Below are 16,391 nucleotides of genomic sequence, written 5' to 3'. Positions count from 1 at the left end.
GATCCGGTGGCTTCATCGGCAACCGGACGTAGAGCATAGGATGCAGTCACATTTATGATGTCACCGGCCATCCAACGTGGCACGAAGAACCGGCACGCCCATTCAACACCCTTCGCGAAGGGGCCGGTACAGCATTGGAGATGCCCTAATGCGTGATCATGCCACGAGAGTCCTAGAGTTCCTTCTGTTTACTTGGCCGAGCAATGAGACCAACCGACAGGCTAATGATCACGAGAGCAGCAGAATCGTTTGGCTCAAATATGCAACTGCCAGCAACATCAAATCAAATCATAGCAAATTAAACCACGCAGAAAGATAGATCCAGCTAATACACGGCAAGAGGATGCCTGTTTCTTGTTGCTACACATGCGAATGTTTCTTGGCTGGCTATGAAACAAAATAACAGTCCAGTGCCAAAGCACTACAGCCCAGTGAATTCCATGGCCGCTCAGTCGCGTTCACTTATGGCCGTTAGGTGCTGATCGATCTCCTCAGTCTTTAGTGCTCTGAAAACACGATCTTCCTTCCTCACAACACCAACCTGCAAGAAGGTATTAACGTAAGCGACATCACAGAGACAAAGTTAAAAAAAACTTGGGAAAACACTTGTGTATTTATCTAGAAACGACAGTAATACCTCAATCTCGGTAGCCTTGAAATCTTCCTGCAGAACTGACTGCAGCGCAGAAATCGCAATCTGGCAAACATAGGATACACAGTTAGTGGAGAGTAAGAAAATCTGCTTCTACATGACCATGAACCAAAGAAAAAACACAAGACATCTCTTCGAGCTAAAAAAAATATATAAGCTTCAGTAATATAAGTACGCCCCAGTTCGGAGTCTTTTGTGTGCCTGATGGAAAATTTACCTGAACAGTTTCGTCATATGTGAACTGCGGGCTATCCTTCATTTTCTTCTCCAGAAAATTTATTGCTTCCTGCTCCTTAAGTCCGGCACTAGTTGCCTGAAAAATGTTGTCAGTAGTTTGTTGGGACAGACTGAGGAAAGAATAAACTAAGCATTCGGTTGATATAGAATTTGAGTAGAGATGATATAATGTGTTGCAGAAAATTACTCTATACCTTGTGTCCAAAGAAGTGACCTGCAGGGTCACACTTGAAGAGTTGAGCATTTTTCTCTTCGTCATAGCCCAAGACCATAGCAACTGAAGAATATAGCCAAAGAAAATTAATATGGTGGGCAATATGCCTTAACACTAATTGATTTTACACCAGAACATCATGGAAGAGTAACAAAAACTCAACATATAAATAGATGTAATACAACGGTACTAACCTACACCAAGGGGTCTCATGTACGCATGCTGCGTGTATATTTGCGCTTTGTCTGCTATCCTGAAACATTAATCAGATATGCAATGTTATAGCTACCACTTTGTTATATGAACTAAAGCACATATCATATTATATAAATAAACAACCACAATGTACACAGAAGGAACTTTATGAGGATAAGGCATGATACCATTTTGCTAATACATCGACAGGCATCTCATAGCCCCACTTTTTACGAAACTCAGCTGCTTCGTTTCTTGCTTGGGAGACCAAGGACCTTGCATCAGCTGGGAAACAGAATATTACATTCAACATCACTAAATAGCAGAAGGCAAGAGCAAAAACCCAACTTTATCACCAAACATGAATGAAAAGGTAATGGGTGACTTGATGAGGATATAAGGGAAACACACAGCATTTTAAAGAGTGCTTAGTTTAGTATGGTTCCCTGAGTGCAATTTTTTCCTATTTTTCTCTAGAAAAAGTGCAGTGTTATCTATTGTCTGATTAAGGGTGGAATAAACAGACACGCCAATATACTACTATCCAGTGTCTCATGTAAAAACTAGCAAAGCCTCCATTGCATATTTGATTATTAGCTCTTGAGTAACATCCAGGAATTTCTGAATGAAGACTAACCTAAACTATCACTGTTACACAATAGAAATCAAGAAGAGATGGATAAGTTCTTAAAGTAAAACATGTCTCAATCCTGCACGAATTAAAACTGGTTTAACCTATCATGGCAATCGTAAAATGGTCCAACATTTAATTTAACTATATATATAAGCTCTCACAAATCCACATTGCTATACAATCCAAGACAGAATCCCAGAGCATGCCATCATCGGCCACGAAATCCTACTGCTTCGTACCAGTAATACACTTGAGTAACACTCAGAGCATAGTAATACAACAAAGAAGAGTGAACAAACCTGTGAGGCCGGTTGCAAGCAAACCGGTGTACTTGGTAATTGGGAACAGGTGTGTGATGCTCGTGTCGTCTAGCAGCTTATCCTGCAATCAGAACGACATAACAGTGGACAAAAATTCAGTCTTTCGGTAATCTGAGGCCGGGCGAACAACGAATCGGACCCTAAAAGGCACACAAATCTGCGCCGCCAGCTGGGATCGACAGGGGCAAGCGGCGGCGGGTGACTCACCGGCACTTTCTTCTGGGTCACGACGCAGACGGAGTCCTTGCCGCGCACGCCGATCGAGGTGACCCCCGACGACTTGACCGCCTTGAACGCGTACTCTGCTCACACCACCACACGATACGCACGGATCAGACAACCTCGAACCGAAAGGCGGGCGATTGCGCGCGCGGGGACGGGAGGCTCCCCAGATCTATTGGACGAAGGGGGGAAAGAGCTAGGGTTTTGGGAGGGGGGAAAGATTGCACGCACCGACTTGATAGAGTCTGCCTTCGGGGGAGAAGATGGTGATGTGGCGGTCGTAGCCCGCACCGGATCCGCGGCTCATCTCGAAGTCGCCGGAGATCTCGCCGGAGCTGGAGCTTGAGCTTGCTCTCTCTGGTGGGCGAACGGGAGTTTGTGTTGTGTGACCTTGGGACGGCGCGGCTCCGTCTTATTGGCAATGGCTTATGCCGCAAGAAGATGGCCCGTTCCGGTTCGGCCCGGGCTCGTCAGGTTTTCTGGTCTGAGACCGAACCGGGCCCTGACAGTGGGCCCTTGTATATGTCGGGGTCTATAACCGAGGAAGTGAACTCGTGTTCTGCCTCGTAGCTTTTTTCGATAAAAATAGCTGTAGGAGACTAGGAGATGCATCTATTAAAAAAAACCTAAAACATATTGTAAAATGTTAAATTCTGAAAAAAATTGCATGTATATCATTTTTTTCTGTGTGTAGAATTTCAGGTTTTCTTTGATGAACTAGGTTCCCGGTACACTTACAATGAAGTATGAGTTCTCATCGAACCAACTACTAGTCAGCTCTAGTGTAAAAGCATGCTTAGCATACAAATAAACCGAATTATTAGCTGAACATCCTACATGCTAAATAAGAAAAGATTATAAAGCTGCGTTCGGTTAGACTCCAACTGGCAGGGATTAATATGGAATGGCGGGGAATACAGTTCAATTCCTTGTCAATACCTCCACATCTACGTTAATCCCCTTCAAACCGAACATGCCCCAAATCAGAAACTAACTCCCCAAGATAAGCACCACAATAAAACGATCACCATGACTGAAGGTCCAAAAGTTAACAACATCTACGCTATACATCCCCATTAACACATGAGAAAGGCATCTGAATTAGCAAAGATAACTCCATTCTCTAGAGTTAAAACTTCAACAATTAGTGGATCCATGATCCGGTGGTCGCCACATCTCACTAGGAACTACCTTTGCTTTCTTTCCATCTATGTCAAGCATATGTAACTCATCCTTGATCATTTTCGGAGATTGGTATGGATGGTACCTTTCTTCACCATATTGCTTGTATATTCCTACATTTGCACAAAGTTGTAGTAAAAAAAATATTCCTATGGCACTCGTAGGAAATACAAAAGGTGTCTCTGAATAGTCATGTTGACGAAAACTGTCTTTTCATATAGCCACAAAAAAGTTCCTTTGTCCCAAATTTTCCACGCAAACATAAAATATCCAGATGTATACGTGATTTTTACGTGAAAAATATGAGCCAAGTGAAAAACTTAGGAGGGAAGGGGGACGAACTTTGTTCCAAATAGAAATGCATTGTCAGATAGATCTTGAACACAACATTGTATGAGACTCGATCTTTTTCGATAAAGGTCACTTCATTACTTAACAGGTTTTACTATTACACCCAGCTTTTGCATAACTTAGATGCATACACCGATTCAATTAACGAAATACAATAAAAAAAATAACTTAAGGCTCTCGACAAGTAATCATGGCCGAACTATGAGAGCGCCTACGGAGATGAAACACCATTATAGATTATGCTGCCATCGATGTAGGGTAAAAGTATCCCTCTCGCGCCTCTAACCGTGTAGACACTGTAGATACGACCAAAACCGGAGCGTAGATGTGCACTGGTAGATGACCTGCATAAGAGAAGCATTATTATCGCTAAAAACTTTGTCATTTCTACATATCCAAAGCGACATAATAATGCCAATCGCCCTCATCCTAATAATTAGCTTAAACATAGGATCCACACCATTAAGCCAATTGCCGAATATATATGCAACGCTTCGTGGAGAGTACAAGGTAGAACCTATCTGGATGGTTGACCATATAGATCTAGCAAATGACACTAGAAGAATAAGTATTTCACAGTTTGGTCCAGATGACAAAAGCAACACATTTTACTTACATGCTAATTGTGTTTTGCAAGGTTATCTTTGGTAAGAATTATCCCTCGACGAAGATACCACGCAAAGACATTCGTTTTAATCGGGATCTTCATATTCCAAATTTTACTATTATTATCAACTGATACATCATGTTGGATTAAATCCTTATACATAGAATCCACCGAGAATTTACCACTCTCATTGAGATTCCATCAAAATTCATCAGATCCCTGTGTCAAATGGGATCGAATCCAGACGATGTAAAGTTACAAGAATCGTGATTCTGAATCGAATTGGAACCTTTATGGTAGGATCACAAATCGTAGGATCTTAAGTTTCAAAATCGTAAATCTTAGATTCTACTCAGCATAATCGTTGAATCATTCCACTCAATTTAGATCGTAAAGTCGTAGAATCGCATAGTAGAATCATGATTCTGACAACTACATGTAACAAATCATTTCAAGATGCTTGTCTAGGACCAACGAGACTTCTTCTGAACGATACATCTGGTGAGGAAGTTTCTATCACCTTAGCGATCATATCACTTTTGTGGTGCACAATATTGGATATTGTTCTTGGAGTGTGGCATTTGCTAGCCATTTATCCTCCCAGAACCTAATTTCCAATCCATACCTAATGGATAAAGACCAATATGGAAAGAAGAACTTCTTCGTCGCCATAAGACCATCCCGAAAATGTGAGTCACCAGATTTCTAAACAACCTGAGACAACACACGTGAGCCAATGTACTTTCTCCTAAGGAGACTTTGCCAAACCCCTTATACAACAAGAAGCTTAAAAAGAAATTGACCAAGAAGGGCCCTCTTCTTTACCTCAAAGTCTTGAATCCCAAGTCCTCCTTGGTCTTTGGGGCGGCAAATCACACTCCACTTAGCCAATCGATATTTCCTTTCTCACTATCACCTTGCCAAAAGAACTTGATCGGAAATAGTCCAATCATTTTAATACTCCTTTTGGAAGTTGGAAAAACAAAATCATATACAGTACCATATTACTTGGTACTGAATTAATGAGGACCATTTTTTCTCCCAAGGATAATAATTTACCTTTCAGCTAGATAATCTAATTTGCAGTCGCTCCTCCACAAGTTTCCATTAAGCATTTTTAAGCCAACGATAATGAATTAGAATACCCAAATACTTAACAGGAATCTGGCCTTGCCCGCAACCAAATAATTCAGCATACAGGGAACATCGTCTTGAGCCTCGCCAAAACAGAATAACTCGCTCTTATGGAAGTTAGTATTTAATCCTAATAATTGCTCGAACGTTGACAAAATTAACTTTATGTTTCTTACCTTTTCGATGTCATGTTCCATAAAGAGAATTGTGTCATTGGCATATTGAGGAATAGACAAACCACCATCAACCAGATAAGGAATCACACCTTTAATTTGGTCATCATACTTTGCGCGTTCAATCATGACGGTGAGCATATCATCCACTATATTAAATAGCATTGGCGATAATGGGTCATCTTGCCTAAGCCCCTTCTTGGTTTGAATTTTTTTCCAATGTCATCATTAACTTTAATGGCAACACTTCCTCCTAAAATGAAGCTATGGATTAAAGCACACCACTCATCAGAAAATACTTTCATTATGAGAGTCTGCTGAAGGAATAACCACTTAACCTTATCATAGACTTTGTCAAAATCAATTTTTAAAATTACCACATTCAACTTTTTTGGATGTAGTTCGTAAACCGTTTAATGAAGGATACTGATACGTCTCCAACGTATCTATAATTTCTTATGTTCTATGCTAGTTTTATGACAATACCTACATATTTTATTCATACTTTATATCATTTTGATGCATTTTCCGGTACTAACCTATTAACAAGATGCCGAAGCGCCAGTTCCTGTTTTCTGCTGTTTTTGGTTTCAGAAATCCTACACAGGAAATATTCTCGGAATTGGACGAAACAAAATCCCACGGCCCTATTTTCCACGGAGGATTCCAGAACATCGAAGAAGAGTCGGAGGCGGCCAGCAGGGGGCCCACCCCATAGGGCGGCGCGGCCTGGCCCCCTGCCGTGCCCAGATGTGGGGAGGGAGCCTCCTGGCTCCCCCGACGCTGCCTCTTCGCCTATATATTCTCCCAGTCACGAAAACCCTAAAATAATCGGTCTTCCTCCACGAAAAGTTACGTAGCCACCGCCATCGCGAAGCCAAGTTCGGGGGACAGAAGTCTCTATTCCGGCACACCGCCGGGACGGGGAAGTGCCCCCGGAATCCATCTCCATCGACTCCATCGCCATCTTCTTCGCCGTTGCTGTCTCCCATGATGAGGAGGGAGTAGTTCTCCCCCGAGGCTGAGGGCTCTACCGATAGCTATGTGGTTCATCTCTCTCTCCCATAGTGTGATCTTTATGTGATCATGAGCTTTGTGATCTAGTTGAATATGTAGATGTTACTCTTGTCTATTATGCACTCTAGAGGTTACTTTAATATGAACTCCGGAGTTCATCTCCACGGTGTGATGGTGACAGTGTGCGCATCGTGTGTGATTCCTTTATGAAGTTGTGGAGCTCGTTTACTCCGGCTTGAGGTGTGCTTTGCAGCCCTACACAATGAATGGTGTTTGTTATCCAACAAGAGAGTGTTTGAGAGTAGCATTTATTTATTCAATTATGTGATCATTGTTGAGAGTGTCCACTAGTGAAAGTATGATCCCTAGGCCTTGTTTCTAAGCATTGAAACACCGTTTCCAACAAGTTCTGCTACATGTTCGCTTGCTGCCATCTTTATTTCAGATTGCAATTACTACTTATAATCATCCATATTACTTGTATTTCACTATCTCTTCGCCGAACTAGTGCATCTATACATCTAACAAGTGTATTAGGTGTGTTGGGGACACAAGAGACTTCTTGTATCTTAATTGCAGGGTTGCTTGAAAGGGATATCTCTGACCTCTACCTCCCTGAGTTCGATAAACCTTGGGTGATTCACTTAAGGGAAACTTGTTGCTGTTCTACAAACCTCTGCTCTTGGAGGCCCAACACTGTCTACAGGAATAGAAGCGTGCGTAGACATAAAGCTATTTTCTGGCGCCGTTGCCGGGGAGTGATACGTCCATTTTGCATCACTATTTTATATCATAATTTACTGTTATTCATTGATATATTTCATATTTAGAGATGATACTTATGTTATTTCATCTATTTTGCATGTTTCATGATTATTGGAGAATCGCGCACCGGAGTCAGGGTTCTGCTGGAAAAAGCACCGTCAGAATGCAATATTTCGGAAGATCAGCAATTGACGGAAATTATACGGAAAATCTTATTTTTCCAGAAGACGGAGACAGCCAGAAGAAAGAGCCGAGGAGGGCCGCCATGGGCCCCCCCCCATAGGCCGGTGCGGGCCCAGGCCTGGCCGCGCCGCCTTGTGGGGAGGGGGCCCACAGCCCCCTCTGTCCTCCTCTCCTTCGCGTACTTCTTCGTCCCGAAAACCTAAGCTCCAGAGGATAGTCGCGAAGAGTCACAGCCGCCTCTGCGGGGCGGAAAACACCAGAGAGAAAAGAGCTCTCCGGCAGGCTGAAATCCGCCGGAGAAATTCCCTCCCGGAGGGGGAAATCGACGCCATCGTCACCGTCATCGAGCTGGACATCATTGGGATCATCATCACCATCATCTCCATCATCATCACAGCCATCTCCACCGCTGCACCTCGTCACCGTTGTAACATCTAGGGTTGAATCTTGATTGTTTGATAGGGGAAACTCTCCTGGTATTGATTACTCCTTGTTATTGATGCTATTGAGTGAAACCATTGAACCAATGTTTATGTTCAGATTGTTATTCATCATCATATCATCTCTGATCATGTTCCATATGATGTCTCGTGAGTAGTTCGTTTAGTTCTTGAGGACATGGGTGAAGTCTAAATGTTAGTAGTGAATTATGTTGTGTAATATTCAATGTTATGATATTTAAGTTGTGGTGTTATTCTTCTAGTGGTGTCATGTGAACGTCGACTACATGATACTTCACCTTTATGGGCCTAGGGGAATACATCTTGTATTCGTTTGCTAATTGCGGGGTTGCCGGAGTGACAGAAACCTAAACCCCCGTTGGTATATCGATGCAGGAGGGATAGCAGGATCTCAGAGTTTAAGGCTGTGGTTAGATTTATCTTAATTACTTTCTTGTATTTGCGGATGCTTGCAAAGGGTATAATCACAAGTATGTATTAGTCCTAATTCCCGTGTGTCCTCAAGAACGTTTGGTCATTATAAGTAAACAAACCGGCTTGTCCTTTGTGCTAAAAAGGATTGGGCCACTCGCTGCAATTATTACTCTCGCATTTTACTTACTTGTACTTTATTCATCTGCTATATAAAAACCCCCTGAACACTTGTCTGTGAGCATTTATAGTGAATCCTTCATCGAAACTGCTTGTCAACACCTTCTGCTCCTCGTTGGGTTCGACACTCTTATTTATTGAAAGTACTACGATACACCCCATATACTTGTGGGTCATCAAGACTATTTTCTGGCGCTGTTGCCGGGGAGTGAAGCGCTATTGGTAAGGAAAACCTTTACTGTACGTGCTGATTTTATTTCTGCCTGCTGCTATAATTCATTATGGAGAGATCTTCTCTTGAATTTCTATTTGGAAAATCTACTACTACTGCAAAGGTAGTGGATGAGGCGCCAGGTGAGAAAGAGGTTCCATACAAAATACCTATGAAAATTATTGAACGTGTTGTGGATAACCGCTATGAAGGGGATGGAACTGTCCATCCTGGTGATCATTTACTGTTTTTACATGAATTATGCGGGTTATTCAAATGTGCAGGTATTGCTATGGATGAAGTTAGAAAGAAACTATTCTCTATATCGCTGTCTGGTAAAGCAGCGCATTGGTATAAATTGCTGAAGAATAGGGATTCTCTTGATTGGGAGGACATTGTGCCTTTCTTTTATTCTAAATTCTATCCTCCAAGTGAAATTCACAAAGACCGGAACTGCATATATAATTTCTGGCCTCATGATGGAGAGAGTATTGCCCAAGCATGGGGGAGATTGAAGTCTTTAATGCTCAAATGCCCCATTCATGAGCTTCCTGGTAATATTATTATTGATAATTTCTATGCAAGATTGTCTTTTCAAGATAAGACTTTACTGAATACTTCTTGTTCTAGATCATTTACACGCAACAAAGAAGAGTTTAAAAGGGACCTTCTTGATCGGATCCAGGAGAATACTGAAGGATGGGAGAACGACAAAGATAGAGAATCAGGTATAAACTATGATTATAAATGCATTGAAGTTTTTATGGATACTGATGAATTTAGTAATATGAGTGCTACTTATGGTCTTGATTCTCAAGTCGTTGCAAACTTTTATAAAGCTTTTGCCTCTCACTTTGAATTGCCTAGGAAGAATTTTGATAAGTATCATGAACCATACAAAGATAAAACTGATTCATCTATAAATAAATGTGCTATAATTGAAACTATTGATCATATTCTTCCTGAAGCATATATTGAAAAAACTCCTTTCCCTGCTAAAATGAAGGAGTACTCTGTTATAACTAGTGCGGTTAATAAAAGTGCAAAGAAACCTATAGAACCTGAAGAACAAATAAAGGTTGAACCTGCTATTGCAATAGTTAAAGATCTTGTGACTGAAAATGTAGAAGATGGTCATATTATTTTCTGTGAAGATGCTTCTAATATTGTTTCGCATCATAATAAGTCTAGGAAAGCCAATGTTCCTATGCTCTCTCTTAGAATTGGTGATCATTGTTATTATGGTTTATGCGACATTGGTGCAAGTATTAGTGCCATTCCTTATGAGCTTTATACGGAGATCATGCATGAAATTGGTTCTTGTGAACTTGAAGATATTGATGTGGTTATTCGGCTAGCTAATAGAGAAACTATCTCTCCTATTGGTATTGTTCGAGATGTGGAAGTTCTATGTGGTAAGATTAAATATCCTGCTGACTTTTTGGTACTTGGTTCTGCTGCTAGTAAGTCTTGTCCTATTATTTTTGGTAGACCTTTTCTAAATACTTGTGGAGCTGTTATAGATTGCAAGAAGGAAAAAATTGTGACTAAATTTGCTGGTGAATCTTATGAGTTTAATTTCTCCAAATTTGCCAAAACTCCTTATAAAGCTGATTTGCCTAATAATGATTTTAGAGTTGAACAATGTGCGTCTATTGCTCTTGCTCCTAATAATCCTTTGCAGCAACATTTGGAGGATAGTGAGAGTGAAGTCTTTAGGGAAGAAAGAAATGAGCTTGATGAAATTTTCCTTCGTCAACCTATTCTTAAACATGACTTGCCGGTTGAAGATTTAGGTACAACACCACCACCAAAGGAAGATCCTGTTTTTGATTTTAAAACCATTGCCTGATAATCTTAAGTATGTTCATATTGATGATAAGAAAATATATCCTATTATTATTAGTTCTAAGCTTTCAGATTTTGAGGAAGAAAGGTTATTGGAAATATTGAAGAAACACCGAGGAGCTATTGGCTACACTCTTGATGATTTGAAGGGGATTTCTCCCTCTATTTGCCAACATGCTATCAATATGGAAGATGATGCAAAGCCTGTTGTTGAACATCAGCGTCGTCTAATTCCGAAGATGAAGGATGTGGTAAGGAATGAGGTATTAAAACTTCTTGAAGCTGGTATTATATATCCTATTGCCGATAGTAGATGGGTTAGTCATGTACATTGTGTTCCTAAGAAAGGAGGAATGACTGTTGTGCCTAATGATAATGATGAGCTCATCCCTCAAAGAGTAGTTGTAGGGTATAGAATGTGCATTGATTATCGAAAAGTTAATAAGGTTACTAAGAAAGATCATTACCCTTTACCCTTTATTGATCAAATGTTAGAAAGGTTGTCTAAAAATACTCATTTTTGCTTTCTTGATGGTTATTCTGGGTTTTCACAAATTGCTGTTAAGACTAAAGATCAAGAGAAAACCACTTTCACTTGTCCCTATGGAACTTATGCTTATAGACGTATGCCTTTTGGTTTATGTAATGCTCCTGCTACTTTTCAAAGATGCATGTCTGCTATTTTTCATGGCTTTTGTGAGAATATTGTAGAGGTATTCATGGATGATTTTTCTGTCTATGGGAATTCTTTTGATAATTGCTTGCGAAACCTTGATAAAGTTTTGCAGAGATGTGAAGAAACTAACCTTGTTCTTAATTGGGAGAAATGCCACTTTATGGTTAATGAAGGAATTGTATTGGGACATAAAATTTCTGAGAGAGGTATTGAAGTTGATAGAGCTAAAGTTGAAGCAATTGAGAAGATGCCCTATCCTAGGGATGTTAAAGGTATTCGTAGTGTTCTTGGTCATGCTGGGTTTTATAGGAGATTTATTAAAGATTTCTCCAAGATTTCAAAGCCTCTTACTAATCTTCTTCAAAAAGATGTACCTTTTGTTTTTGATGATGATTGTAAGGAAGCTTTTGAAACTCTAAATAAAGCCTTAACAACTGCTCCTGTTGTTGAACCTCCTGATTGGAATTTACCTTTTTAAATTATGTGTGATGCTAGTGATTTTGCTGTAGGCGCTGTTCTTGGACAGCGAGTAGATAAAAAGTTAATTGTTATTCATTATGCTAGCAAAACCCTTGATGCTGCTCAAAGAAATTATGCTACAACTGAAAAAGAATTATTAGCTGTAGTGTTTGCTTGTGACAAGTTTAGATCATATATTGTTGATTCAAAAGTCACGATTCATACTGATCATGCTGCAATTAGGTACCTTATGGCGAAGAAAGATGCTAAGCCAAGGCTTATTAGATGGGTGCTTCTTTTGCAAGAATTTGATTTACATATTATAGATAGGAAAGGTGCTGATAATCCTATTGCTGATAATTTGTCTAGATTGGAAAATATTGCTTATGATCCTGTTCCTGTTAATGATAGTTTTCCAAATGAACAATTGGCTGTAATAAAGGTGAGCTCGCGAGATAGTCCTTGGTATGCTGATTATGCTAACTTTATTGTTTCCAAGTACTTGCCTAGCTCCAACCTTTTTAGCTCAGCAAAGGAGGAAATTCTTTTATGACTTGAGGCATTATTTTTAGGATGACCCACACTTATATAAAGAAGGAGTGGATGGTATTATGCGAAGATGTGTTCCCGAATATGAACAACAAGAGATATTGAGTAAGTGTCATGGTAGTGCTTATGGAGGACATCACGCCAGAGATAGAACCGCCCAAAAAGTTCTACAATCAGGTTTCTATTGGCCAACTCTCTTCAAAGATGCAAGGAAGTTTATTTTATCTTGTGATGAATGTCAAAGGGTTGGTAATATCTCTAGACGCAATGAAATGCCTATGAATTATACTCTTGTTATTGAACCATTCGACTGTTGGGGATTTGACTTCATGGATCCTTTCCCTTCTTCAGAAGGTAACACTCATATACTTGTCGCTGTTGATTATGTTACTAAATGGGTGGAAGCTATACCCACAAAAAGTGCTGATGGTGAGACTTCTTTAAAAATGCTTTTAGATATTATTTTTCCTAGGTTTGGAGTACCTAGATATATTATGACTGATGGAGGTTCTCATTTTATTCATGGTGGTTTTAGAAAAACTCTTGCTAAATATGGTATTAATCATAGGATTGCTTCCGCTTATCATCCTCAAACTAGCGGGCAAGTAGAATTATCAAATAGAGAGATTAAATCTATCTTGGGAAAGACTGTTAATAAATCTAGAAAGAACTGGGCTAGTAAATTAAAGGAAGCATTATGGGCTTATAGAACTGCTTATAAAAATCCTATGGGTATGTCACCGTATAAAATGGTTTATGGGAAAGCTTGTCATTTACATTTAGAACTAGAGCACAAAGCTTATTGGGCTGTAAGAGAACTAAATAAAGATCCTAAACTTGCCAGTAAGAAGAGATTGCTACAATTGAGTTCTCTAGATGAATGGAGAAGTGAAGCTGATGAAAATGCTAAACTCTTTAAAGAGAAAGTTAAGAAATGGCATGATAGAAGAATTATCAAAAGAGAATTTAATGTTGGAGATAAAGTCCTATTGTATCGGTCTCGTCTCATATTTTTTGCAGGGAAATTACTCTCAAAATGGGAAGGGCCATATGTCATTGTGGAGGTGTATCGTTCAGGGGCAATTAAAATTAGTTCTCTGCAAGGTGATGCCACACAAGTAGTGAATGGACAAAGACTCAAGCACTATATCTCTGGAGATTCTTATAATGAAGATGTTGATGTTATTCAAGTGGTGACTCCGGAAGCTTTCATCAAAGGTCAAATTGACAGTTCTGCAGAGTTCGACTTTGAATAGGTAACAGTACTGGTAATAAAAAGTCCGCGTTTAACTTTCCGAACTATGTTTTTGCTATTTTCGGAAAATATGAAAAATTACGAGATCGAAACGGAGTGGAGGAGACGCACGAGGGCGTGCCCCCATAGGCCGGCGTGGGCCCCAGTCTGGCCGCGCCGCCCTATGAGGACGGTGCCTCGTTGTCCCTCTCCGACTCTGGTTCGACCTGGTACTTTCCTTTTGTCGTGAAATTTTTCGCTATATAATCCCCCGGACCCCTGGAGGTCCGTATATCGTTTTCTCGTCGTGTTTTGTTTCGAGCTGTTTTCTGCCAGGATTTGTTTTTGATTTAGAAGCATCATGGTCTCCAACAACAAGGACAAGGAGCCTTTGGAGGAAGATATTCAGGACCCCGATTTGAAGGAAGAAGTCGAGAGCAAGGATGAAGAAGAAGTTGAGGAAGTTTCGCGAGTATACCCTCGTGCCACCGTCGCAAGCATAGGAGTGGTGGCAAATCCGTTCAACAGCAAGAAAAGCGCACGGATTAGCACCGGAGGAGGAGTTCCACGTCACTACCTAGCTCCAAGGACATCTCCTCCAGGCACCTACAAACCCTTCCACATTCTAATTCATAATAGTCAAACTGAAAGGGTTCCCAAGGCAGTATTGCCAAGCAACTGGGATATAGATCGTTCTAACACTGCAGGAAGGATGAAGCCTGAAGCTGAAGAGTGGGGAAACAACTCTAAGAGTTGGGATTCGCCGTTGGATATACTTCTTAACCGCGTCGAGCACAATTCGGAGATGATCCGCAACCTCATGTACAAGATTGATGAGCTAAAGGAGCTTGTTGAGAAGCTTATCAAGGATTCATCATCGCCGAAGGAGTAATTCATCATTGGTATTGGCACCCCCTTGGTTTGTTCCAAGCTTGGGGGGGGGGTGCCGCGGTATCACATCATCACTATCTTTTACCTTTTTATTATCAAGTAGTGTCATATCATGAGTAGGGAAGTTATCATATAAGATAGTTTGCGGTATGGAAGTATCTCTCTTTAGTTGATTATCTATGTATCCCTTGGTGTGAGTTATCGTTATGGAATATTAATGAGAAGTTTTATCATTTACATATTGCACATCTTATTTTAGTTTGAAATCTCTATTATATGATTGATCTTGTTGTTAAGTATTGGCATCACTTTGGGAGCATTGAGTAAATCTATTTGGTTTTGGCAAACTTAGCATTGGTCAATAGCAACAACACTTTGAGTTTAAGTAGAGAAGAAGAAATACATGTAGATATGTTGTTTCATTATCTTTCTTTCTTGTTAGCTATGATCTTAGTATACTGAAGTTAAAATTGTTTGTGCTTACAAGGAAGATGCATGATTGTTTCTATCACATGTATGTTTGTTTGTTTCCCTCAACTCTTATGCTTGCTAATCAACCTTGCTAGCCAAAAACCTGTACTGAGAGGGAATGCTTCTCGTGCATCCAAACCCTTAGACCAAACCTATGCCATCAGTGTCCACCATAACTACCTATTATGTGGTATTTTGCGCCATTCCAAGTAAATACTTCATGTGCTACCTTTAAACAATTCAAAAGTTATCATCCCTTATTTGTGTCAATGTTTTATAGCTCATGAGGAAGTATGTGGTGTTTTATCTTTCAATCTTGTTGGGCAGCTTTCACTAATGGACTAGTGGCTTCATCCACTTATCCTATAATTTTGCAAAAAGAGCTGGCAACGGGGTTCCCAGCCCCAATTAATTAACTCTCATTAATAATCCTCTTCACATGTTTTGCTCTGATTCATCAGTAAGCAACTTAATTTTGCAATAGACACTCCTCCATGGTATGTGAAATGTTGGAAGGCACCCGAGGATTCGGTTAGCCATGGCTTGAGAAAGCAAAGGTTGGGAGGAGTGTCATCCTTAAATAAACTAAAGTACATGTGTAAATAAAAGAGAAGAGGGATGATCTACCTTGCTGGTAGAGATAACGTCCTTCGTGGGAGCCGCTCTTTGGAAGTCTGTTTGGCAAGGGGGTTAGAGTGCCCACTACCATTCGTTGACAACAACAAACACCTCTCAAAACTTTACTTTTATGCTCTCTATATGATTTCAAAACTTGAAAAGCTCTAGCACATGATTTAATCCATGCTTGCCTCTGCAAAGGGCCTTTCTTTTACTTTATGTTGAGTCAGTAAACCTATTTCCCTCCATCTTAAGCAAGCAATTGAGTTGTTGTGATCCAACCATCTATATTGTGATCTACTTAATCATGCCTTTTATTCTTCCTTGTTTAGTACAAGTTTTATCTGAATGAATATAGCTTTGAAGATTATCGATGATTATGAGGAGATTATTATGATTGAGTATGCAAGTTTTGCTATAAGCTTTAATATAAGAGCGTTGCTCGATAAATAAGTACAATCTGTTAAATGTTCTCTGACCAAGAACGAAGTTTGCC

The 16,391-nt window shown here is 40.1% G+C and overlaps 1 protein-coding gene across 1 annotated transcript; it reads right to left on the bottom strand.

Moving 5' to 3' along the window:
* Nucleotides 1–278: 278 nt before the first annotated feature.
* On the bottom strand, nucleotides 279–2,882 carry LOC127301379 (proteasome subunit alpha type-6). The gene is made up of 9 exons (XM_051331606.2): nucleotides 2,706–2,882; nucleotides 2,460–2,554; nucleotides 2,232–2,313; nucleotides 1,487–1,583; nucleotides 1,298–1,356; nucleotides 1,084–1,166; nucleotides 870–965; nucleotides 638–697; nucleotides 279–541 (listed from the first exon to the last, which is right to left on the bottom strand). The coding sequence occupies exons 1-9, from the start codon at nucleotides 2,779–2,781 to the stop codon at nucleotides 449–451; spliced, it is 741 nt and encodes a 246-aa protein (XP_051187566.1). The 5' UTR covers nucleotides 2,782–2,882; the 3' UTR covers nucleotides 279–448.
* Between the last annotated feature and the right edge of the window lie 13,509 nt (nucleotides 2,883–16,391).

This window comes from Lolium perenne, chromosome 4, assembly GCF_019359855.2.
Source record: "Lolium perenne isolate Kyuss_39 chromosome 4, Kyuss_2.0, whole genome shotgun sequence".
NCBI classification, from domain to species: Eukaryota; Viridiplantae; Streptophyta; class Magnoliopsida; order Poales; family Poaceae; genus Lolium; species Lolium perenne.
The sequence above is the reverse complement of the archived record's forward strand: the minus strand, read 5'-3'. Positions and strand labels throughout refer to the sequence as shown.

Excerpts from the sequence above, each read along its gene's own strand:
- LOC127301379 (XM_051331606.2), bottom strand. The coding sequence starts at position 2,781 with ATGAGCCGCGGATCCGGTGCGGGCTACGACCGCCACATCACCATCTTC. Across the intron at positions 1,584-2,231 it reads GCTTGCAACCGGCCTCACAG|CTGATGCAAGGTCCTTGGTC; the intron begins GTTTGTTCACTC and ends TCTGTTTCCCAG. Across the intron at positions 1,167-1,297 it reads CATGAGACCCCTTGGTGTAG|TTGCTATGGTCTTGGGCTAT; the intron begins GTTAGTACCGTT and ends TATATTCTTCAG.